Raw genomic sequence first — 10384 nt, 5'->3', positions numbered from 1 at the left:
ATGCAGAAAACCAATGATTTTTATGTTCACCGCTGATTTAAAAATTTTATATATATATATATATATATATATATATATATTTATTCTCATAAATCCAAAAATTTGATAGTGTATAATATTTACAAAATCAAAGATTTCTATGTATGTAAGTGTACATTGGTGTATTTGTGTTAAGCAAATATATATATATATATATATATATATATATATATATATATATATATATATATAATTTTCATGGATGTGTACTATTGATTTCAAAAGTGTGTTTATGTATACCTTATTAATCCAAAATTTGGCAGTATTAGTATACTTAGAAAAAGTCAACAATTTTTTTGTGCACTGTTGATTTCGAAGTATATGTATGAATATTTTTATTAATAAGAAATGCAATAGTTAAAGTATATAAAAAAAATGATGATACTTATATATGCGTATCTGTGTATTTAGGTCTATAGTGGACAAAGTTAAGTCTGCACATGTGTGCGTTTGAGACCAAAATAGGAGAGTGTTGAGACTCTCACATGAGTGAATTTTAGGTCCCGAATATGGTCAGATCTGGGACTATTTCTGCATGTATTCTGGAGGCACGAAATTGTCCAGATTTGGGACCATTTTTGTGATGGTATCGGGAACATTAAACAGGGCAGCGTAATAATGTTTTGTCATGTATTTTCCGTCCCAAAACAGGACAGCAACATAATGGTTTGTAGTGTGTCTTTTGTGTTTCAAAGCGGGACAGCAATATAGTGTTTGTTTTGTGTATTTTCCTGCCCAAAAACAGGGGAGCAATAGTGTTTTCATGTGTGCGTCTTCCTGCCCACAACAGGGCAGCCATAGTGAGTGTTTGTGTCGCTATCGTTGTGCCTAAACAGGGCAGCAGCAGTGGCATATAATGCATGTGTGTTTGGTGCCCAAATCCGGGCAACAGTATAGTGTTATGATGTAGGTGATTTTGTACCCCAAAAACCAAGGCAGCAGCATAATGATTGGGTGAGTATTTTATGCCCAAAACAGGGCAGCTTGAGTAGTGTTAAGAGTTAGTAGTGAGGACACCCAAAAACAGGGTAAACATAGGACTTGTCGTGTGCGACTTTGAAACCTGAACCTTGGCTAATTTAGCATTGTTTTACTTCAGGATTATCACACTTCATTTCATTGTAAAGGCTGTTCTATCCCCCGCTGTTCGTAAGTTCAAAGGCAGGTGATAGCTAACTGTGCTTGTATGATTTTCAGTTTCTGCAATAATAAGGATGGTGAAGTATTCTAAATTTTATTGTTTTCTAATTAAATGAATTTTAATTTCCTATATCATATGCTTGGAACGACATCTGATTTCCATTGGAGAATTATCAAGTTATTTGCATTTTTCAATCACATGGAATAAATTGGAAGCTGTATGGAAATATAGAAACTATCCAAAAAGGAAATAGGGAAGGGTGATGGGAAGCCATTGAGTTATCCCCGTAATTAAAGATATACAACTTGGGAGAATCGCGCAACCCCTAGTTGATGTCGAAATCCTACGGAGATCAAGAGTCCCTAGGCGGTATGATCTACCGTAATAAGTCCACGAGGAATCGGTCATGTCAGCAAAGGGTAAGAAGCTAGTTGGGAGCTGGAGTGCCCTGAGTTAAAAGAAAATTTTAATGATTAAAAATGTAATTGGACTATACTCACTCATATTTTGTTGGTTCTTTTCATGGATAGAGTCCCTAGGCGGTATGATCTACCGTAATAAGTCTACGAGGAATCGGCCGTGTCGGCAAAGGGTAACAGGCTAGTTGGGAGCTGGAGTGCCCTGAGTTAAAAGAAAATTTTAATGATTAAAAATATAATTGGACTATACCAGCCACTTTCCCAAAAGGTGGCTTGTATGTTGGCATATGTTGATGAAGATAAAAGGGAAAAAATTGCGAATGAAGGGGAGGAATTTCTATTAGCATGGATAGAGTTCATAACTTCATATTGTAAACGATTAGTTTCCACTTTCTAAACAGGTTTATTGGGGTTTTGAGGAGAGAAAGAGAATTCTAATTAAAGAATCCAAGAGTACTTGCTAATTATAAGAGATCTAAGTGGCAAATATTTAGGAATACAAAGGAATTTCTATTTTTTTTATTAATTTCAAAATACTTTTGCCACATGGATTTACTGTCAACATACCAGCCACGTTTTGTCTCCATTAACGAGGTGGATGGTCTGACATGCAGCAGACCAGCCGCGAAATGCCTTTTGCGATGGACCTAGCAATTCCCTTATATTAGATAGATATCCTCCAAAAGGGATATGCTAGCGTCCATTGCAAAAGGCATTCTACAGATGCTTTGTCACATGTCAAAGTAGTCAAAGAGGCTCACTTTTCAGAATACTTTGTCGTCATTCACGAGGTGGCTGCTCTGACATGCGACGGAGCATCTGTGAAATGCCTTCTGCAAAGGACGCTAGCAAATCCCCTTCCAAAATTCTGCACGGATCACTTGTCGAGTAGGATCTAAGACATTGTGATGGATGGTCCAATTTGAGATCGATAATAAAAATCTGAATCGATCGTGATCATGACAAAGGGAACCAAATCTGAAGGAGATCCAAAGGAAGGCCTTTGGAATAAACAGTTCAGATCAATCAACTGCGGGCCCACGTGCTCTAATGGTGATTCTTCCCACAGGCATTCCTCTCAAATCATAACCTAGAATGTCATAAAAAGAAAACAATAAGAAGAAAAACAAGTCAGCTGGTGATTTTATATGATTTGTGGTCATTTAAACTGTTATTTTTCAAAAAGTGCGGTATGGTCCACTCCATAGGATGATTCATAGCATCCAACGGTGGGCTACACTTTGTGCCCCAAAAATCATTTTCATAGGTTGATCCTAACCCTTTGATCTATAAAGGGACTACACATTATGGAAACTTCTATAGATTAGTGGCCGTATAAACCCGTATTTTTCAAAAGGTATGTTATGTCCATAGGATGATCTAAACCGTCCATTTGTTGGGCCGCACTTCGTGCCCCAAAAATCATTTCCATAGGATGATCCCAAACCTTTGATCTATAAAAGGTCTTGAAAACAAATGGATAGTTTGGATCATCCTATAGAGTGGGCCGCACTTTTTTGCTTGCTCAAAGACTCAGTCACTCATTGGAACTTCAAATGCCAATGAATGCAGATTTCTTATTCGTGGATGGGCTGTTGCATGTGAGAGCAGCCACACCGGCTCACTTTTCAGCAGATTTTGTCTTCAGTCATGATGTGCTGCTCTTACATGCAACATGCCATCTGTGAAATGCCTTTTGCGATGGACGCTAGCAAATCCTTTAAATCTTTTTGTAGAAGAAGAGTGGTAGGGTCTTTTCTCTCCGCTCTCTTTTTTTTTTGGTAATGACACTCCTACTTCCACTAGTCTCCAAGAGAACTGCCCTGTTCTAACTTTTAAATACTACTATAAAACCTCCATTGCAACTTTGCAAGTATCTCCCTCTTTCATTCTATCTGAAAACCAAAATCCATGGCTTCTTCATCTCTCATCCTCTCTCCACCCTATCCACCTCCTCTCCTCTCCTCCCTCTTCTTCCCCCCCTCAAAACCCCCCACCAAGACCAACCTCCCCTTCATTTCATGCGGCCCTAGAAACAACCGAGGCCCTCTAGTCCGAGGCCGAACCCTAAGCACCGAAGCCATACTCGCCATCCAAACCCTAAAACGCGCATCCAAATCACCAAACCCCTCCTCGTCAATCCACCTCACTCTCTCCAAAACCCTATCCCGCCTCATCAAACCCGACCTCCTCGCCTCCCTCCGCGAACTCCTCCGCCAAAACCAATGCCACCTCGCCCTCCACGTATTCTCCGCCGTCCGTCTCGAATCCTGGTACAAGACCGATTACTCTCTCTATGCTGAGATAATCTCTGCCCTAGCCAGGAACAAATTGATGGCTGAGATTGATGAGTTGGTGTCTGATTTGGTGGAGGAGGGATTCTATGGTGGTGATAATTATGGGCTGGGTAGGCTTATCAAGGCGTTGATTGCGGCCGACCGTGGGAAGGGGGTGGCTGAGATTTATGGGTTGATGAAGAGAGGGAGTTGTGTTATGGATGAGTTTATGTTTAGGGTTTTGAACAGAGGGCTTAGAAGGTTAGGAGAAGTGGATGTTGCTGATGAGGTTGAGAGGGATTTTGCAACATTTTCATGACCGAGGGAAATGTATATTCTGATTTTCTTCTTGGGGCGCCCTTATACATGAATTGATTACTTGAGGAGAGTTGGGTAAGCTCTTCTTGCTAATTCGTGTTTTGATGATTATGGTTAAGTTCAAATAGGTTTCCTACTAGTGGATTTTTTGCGAATTCCTGGTCTGATATATTCTCAATACAATTATTATAAGTATTTGAGTTCGGATATAGAAATACTTGAATGGAAAAAAAAAAAATCTCTTGGCTATCCAAATAATTTCAGGATAGATGTTATTGCACTGTCCTATTGTAACTTCTCTGAGATTCAGCAATAAAACTAACTGTTTGCCTCTTTATGCCAGATTGTCTCTTTTGTGCTTATGAGCTTAGCCTTCCTTCTTGTACTTGCTTTGTAGGTTTGACCCTTACAACCTTGCTAGGCTTACTTGCTTTTCGCGAGACCACGCAAGTGCCGCACGGACTTCGTCCTTAGACTGAAGGCCCATGACACTAGGCAATAGTAGCCTTGTGGGATATCCTTGGAGAAAGAATGAGTTTAATGTTGCATTAGGTAGTTATTCCACAACCTATTCTTGTATTATCTTTTCACTTTTGTAGAGGATGTAAAAACGTTAGCATGGTGGAGAAAACAATCTCTCTCCTTCGGAGGTAGACTAATGCTTATAAAGGCAACATTGTCTAATTTGCCTATTTATTTTCTTTATTTAGGATTTATAAGGAGATTGCAAATAGATTGGAGAGATTGCGAAGGCATTTTTATAGGAAGGTAGGTGGAAGGAAATTTTTTAAACACTTAGTGAATTAGGAGGAGGTTTGTAGATCTAAAAAAAGGGGTCCATCTTGGGAAATCTGGTGCTTGCGAATAAGGTGCTTTTGGGAAAGTGGTGTGCATGTATGCGAATAAATGATAAGGTCTTTGGGGGAAGATTATGGGGAGTGGGGTTGGGGGGAGGGTTATGGAAAGGTATAGGTCAAATCTCGTGGCCTTCAAAGTCCATTTGTCAAGTCAGAGATGAGTTCAATTCAGGTTTTGGTTTAAGATGGGAGGGGAGGAGGGCACAATGTTATGGGAAGATGTTTGGTTAGTAACGTCCGAGTTTGCCATGCCCGTATAGGACTCCAAGACAAAGGTTTGAGTCTTGGAATGCTATGAGTGAGTTGGAGCATAGGAGCCATAGGGTATGTTTGGAAACTATGCAAATGTATTCCATGGAATAGGCCAGTTGCGAGAAAGGGGCAGGAGAGGGAGAGACTTAAGAGGGGGGAGTGAAGGCGGCGTGAGAATTCTCTAAAAAATAGAGACAAAAGTACGCAACTTTGATGAATTTTTTACCCAATTTCCAGCCCTCATGCCTTCCTCTCTCCATCTTAAATCCTTCCCCCACCCTTCCTATCCCTCTCACGATTAGATAAAGGAAGATTCCATGATTTTTTTCAATGTTGCCAAAAATGCCCTTAAGGATGATGAATTCTATGATGTTCTTAATCTTCTCGCTCTTTTGGAGGACTACTATGTGTCAGAAGTAGAAGTCGAGAAAAGATTTTAGGCAGCAAAAGGTCCAAGGTACCTTCACTGGTGAAATCTTTATTTAATTTTTTTTTTTTTCGGAAAGAGGACACATCTAGGTGGAATTCGGTTTAGATCTTAAAGGCTCTTGTCATCCCAAGGATCCCAGGCTTCTATTGGATGGCTCTGTTGTCAAGACCAAAATGTTTGGTTGACTCAAAAAAAGAAAGAAAGCACGCCTTGTTGATGGATTGTGCTTTGCAAAGAGGAGGGTAAATCAATTGATCATGTTTTTATACACTAAGAGGTCTCACAGAATTAGTGTTCCTCAAATGTTTTGGGGTTCTATGGATTTTGCCTAAGTCAATTGGTAATCCTCTATAAGGTAGAGTTATAGAAACCTTGGGAACAATGGCAGAGTGCTTTAGGATGTATAAGTCCATTTGCGGTGAGGCCATTTGGATCCAATAAATCTTTGAAACAAGTTGGAGACCTTTAATATCACCCTTAATATTAAGGTCCTACTAGTTGATTGGCCTCTTGAACGAAAAGTTTTTTTTTGGGGATACCTAGTCAAGATTTCTGTTGAAATTGGAAGGTGGTCATCAAGGAATGTTGAGAAGAAGGCAAGATGGATTCATCCACTAGCTCAAGTTATTAAATTTAACTTCGATGGTTGTCCCTTGGAACCCTGGTACAACAACTATTGGAGGGGAAGTTTGGAGATGAACTAGGTGAGATATCTTGGCTTGGGTCTGATCGACATCTCCAACTCTAATGAGGCAGAAGGTAGAGCTTTAATCATTATGGGTGGATTTGGGCAGCTAAGCTTTGGGTAGAAGGTGACTTAATGAATGCGATTGGTTGGGCAGTACGAAAGATTGATGACCCTAGGAGATTTCTACATTAGTGAGCTAAAGCTCTGTTTAGTTGCTAACGGGGGAAGATTAGCAGCGTTTCAAACGTCGTTGATCGTCCCGACATCTACCCAAAGCACGTTTGGCCCTTTGACCACAAGACAACTTCCAGACATCATTATTAGCTTTTTTTTCTATGTGGCGGCAATGTTTCCCCCTCTTTCTCCTTTTTGGTGGAATTTGGGGAGAAGATTGGGAGAGGATTCTTGTCTTATTTTTGTGAAACAGAGGATTCTTGTCTTATTATCTTTTCTCTCTTTCTCTCTATTCCTTTTCTCTCTCTCTTCAACCCTCTATTTTGGTAATGACACTCCTACATCTTCCGCTAATCTTCTCACGGATTGCCACGCAACCAAACACTACTTACCAACGAAAACAAAAATCAGAATGAGGAATCTTCCTGTAATCTTCTCCCCATCTCCATGCTTGTCTAGTTCCCTTCCCTTTGACTTTTTCTTCTCCTAATCTCCCAGCCAACTCCAAGCAACCAAACAGAGCATAAGGGAAAGTTTAGGAACGTTGATGTATCTTCGTTTCATATTCCTCATTCTTTTGTTTTAGATGAAGGTTTTCTCATATTCCTATCATAGGTAATGATGTGACAGATGCCCTAGCTATGGGGGCGCCTAGTTATGAGTTGTTCGTGGGGTAATCTCTATCTTGATGTTCTTCCTGTTTATTTTTTGTTTCTTTTAATGACATTGTTTTTTATTTGCTCATAAACAAGACAAGGCATGATGCTTGTTCTTCTCATCTTTTTCTACTTTTTGTTCCAATTTTGAAGCTTTGAATTTCTTTATTGTTTTGTCACGCCTTTTCCAAAATGGAATGCCAGAATAGGTGGGACACCAAAATGTTTCAATCCAGAAGAAGAACCGATTTGACAAGTTATGTTCTTATTCTTTAGATGGTCATATGTTTTTAGGGCCATGCTTGGCCACCGTGAATTCTTTTTTTCATGATAAATTAGTTTTTCAAGTGGTAAGAGAGGGGTAGTGCGGATGGGAGAAGGAGAGAGTTGAGAGGGTACCAGCGATTAGAGGGTGAGACGTGGCTAGAAAACAAGGAAAAAAATCGATCATATTTTGGGTAGATATTTGTTTCCTTATTTTTCAGGTTTTCTTACCCTCTCCTTACTCAGTCACTCTCATGTCTATCCCTCTCCCACCCTCCCTCACCATTGGGTAAGCTAATATTCGAGGAAAAAAAAAAAATTCATGGTAGCCAAACGTGCCCTTACTTGCATGGACCATAACTGAACATCAAAATACTTTTTTGTTGTGATGATCCTTGCTTTTTCCTCATGCAGTTTCATCTGTGGTATGTAATCTATCATTGAGTATAATATGCTTAATCTATCATTGAGTTTGATATGCTTATTTGGTTTTAACCTACGATTAACTGCTTATTTATCATATTTTTGGTAGGTAATGATGAAATTTGAATTCCTGACACCACTGCTGCATGCTTGAGGGCATCACTACTTGAGCAGAGGCTCAACTTCAATACTTATGATGTGTGCCTAAGGGAACTCATATAATGAAGAGTTTGACTTTTCTATTGTTTCATCTTGCTTACAGGGTAGAAGAGCAACCTTGCAACCTAATCCCGAGCCCATGGACTATAGTGTAGCAAGTGTTATAAGTATTCCAGGATATGCTGGTTGTGTTCAATTCACGGCGAGTTAAGTGGCGTTTCTCGGAGCTAAATCTCCAGTCATGTAATCTATGTAATCATGTATCATGTTTATGAACTCAATATGTAATTTAATTGCAAATGGTGTTTCTTCTCGTTTGGTTGGCTCTTCTTAACACATTTTGTTAACTAATGAGTACTACTAAGCTTTTTCAAGCAGTAGTATATCCCTCGCATGGGAGGAGTCATGAACTTAACATCCAAGGTGGCAAGTTAGACGGAGCTATTCCCTTTGATATTTATATCCATCTGGATAGGCAAACACCAATGCCTTCAAGTTCTTCAGGTCCTTATGTTGATGCCCAATCTTTTATCCCTAGCCCAATGGACTGAAACCAAGCAAATTACTCATCCCATCTGTCCAAGGTCTCCTGCCAACGTTATCCCCAATCTATTCATCATTCAGACTAGTTTCCCCCCAGCTCAAGGAATCATTCATCTTCCCCAACACATGAGCTTCGTATTATTGATTCATTTGGTTGCTATTTTATATGAAGAGCTCTTTACAGAGATGCAACAGATACCAAACGATTGCAATTGGAGAAGGTGACGTGACTCGTGAGATATTTTTACTGTAATTTATTGCTGTGGCTTGTCTTTCTACAAACTCTACTGTTAGGCTTTTTACGTTGCAATTGATTAGTTTTTGTAATGGAGAGATCTATTTTTCTTCTTATTGGCACGAGTGTTTGCAGATATAATTGAGTTAAGCCAAGTTTGGCTATTAGTCCATCTTCCCCACCTCTTGGAGGTAGTTTTTCTTCTTTGAATGAATTGTCTTTTTTTTTTTTCAGAGAAGAAATTCATAGGTGATACAGTAATGTCAACTTTTAAAATTCCTGGCGAATCTCAGAAACAACCAATATACTTGAAACCGTTTCCTGCCTTTCCAAAAAATACTAACACCATGTTTGTCCCCAATGAATCTTTTTCCATGGAATTTTAGTTTATCAAATGGTGAGAGGGCCAGGGAGACAGCGAGGGTGGTGGGAGAGATTAGAGGGGATGATTGAGAGGGTGAGAAAAGGAAGAAAAAACGAGGAAAACAAAACTCTAATCAAAATGCAATTTGGTTTCCCCTGCTTTTAGTCGCGTCTTCTCTTCTCCTCTCCTCTCCTCTCCTCTCCTCTCCCATTCGATCTCAAGTCTCTTAATATCCCCCACTCTGCCAAACATGGCCTTTAAGGCGTGTTTGACAACCATGAAAATAAAGTTCATGGAATCTTTTGTTTACCCAACATGAGAGGGGTTTAGTGAGGGAAGGAGACATGAGGACAAGAGTGATGAGAGTCAACAGGGAAAACAAAACTGATTTAGATTTAGATAGGGTTTTTCTTTTCCCTGTTTTTAGCCCCCTCTCCTCACTCTCATCCTCCAAAGCCTCTCCTGCCCTTCTCCCAAGATAGGTAAACAGAAGATTCCATGAAATCTTTTTTCATGGTTGCCAAACATGCCCTAAAATTAATGATGTGTCAGAAACTTTCAATGGGACTTGTCCTCATCCCATTTCTGGTAACTATATATACCCACATATTGTGGCTGTTCTCGACATGAACGAAGGATGGTAAGCCAAACCAAGGATCAGGTTGCTATCTCCATGAAGAACAGTCATTAAGCAGGTCAGAAAATGTAGTTTGAAAGTAATATGAAGATGTATATTCACTCAACAGCAACAATGTCCGGACTTTCAAAGAGTTGGGCCAGTATCTGAGTCAGACAGCACTGTATGCTCCAAGTTTGAGGTTGAGAGTTTGATAACAAAACAAAAAAAACAAAAAAGATTTCAGTTTTTTTTTAAATTGACAAATATATTCATACCAGCAAAATTTATAGTGGGGACCAGTAGTCTCATTAGATTTACATACTATGAATTGCCTATGAGCATTCTCTTTGGTCCAAAAGAAAAATCCACGACCCTTTATTACCCAATAGCCTCAATTGAATCGAATCCAGCAAAAAGTGCCATATTTGTGGGGCCCACCAAGTGAAGATCGTGACCTGCCATGTCACACCGATTTCTCCACCAAAATCCAGCTGGCGAATTTGATTTTCAAAAATCCTGCTCCAATG

At 39.6% G+C, this 10384-nt stretch overlaps 1 protein-coding gene across 4 annotated transcripts; it reads left to right on the top strand.

Annotated features, from left to right (window-relative positions):
- The first annotated feature begins 3446 nt into the window (after positions 1–3446).
- Positions 3447–8413, top strand: EMB3123 (PPR containing protein). 4 transcript variants are annotated; one of them, XM_077383389.1, is made up of 3 exons: positions 3447–4268; positions 4591–4745; positions 8200–8413. In XM_077383389.1, exon 1 carries the CDS (start codon positions 3511–3513, stop codon positions 4192–4194), a length of 684 nt encoding a protein of 227 aa, XP_077239504.1. In that variant the 5' UTR covers positions 3447–3510; the 3' UTR covers positions 4195–4268; positions 4591–4745; positions 8200–8413. The 4 variants fall into 4 exon arrangements, with proteins under 4 accessions (XP_077239504.1, XP_077239503.1, XP_077239502.1 ...); XM_077383388.1 differs by lacking the exon at positions 8200–8413 and adding an exon at positions 8047–8192; XM_077383387.1 differs by lacking the exon at positions 4591–4745.
- Positions 8414–10384: the final 1971 nt, after the last annotated feature.

Source organism: Tasmannia lanceolata, unplaced genomic scaffold (assembly GCF_043159265.1).
Source record: "Tasmannia lanceolata isolate RefF3 unplaced genomic scaffold, GAP_Taslan_0.1 ptg000006l, whole genome shotgun sequence".
NCBI lineage: Eukaryota > Viridiplantae > Streptophyta > Magnoliopsida > Canellales > Winteraceae > Tasmannia > Tasmannia lanceolata.
Note: the sequence above shows the minus strand (reverse complement) of the source record. Positions and strands in the feature narration are given on the sequence as shown.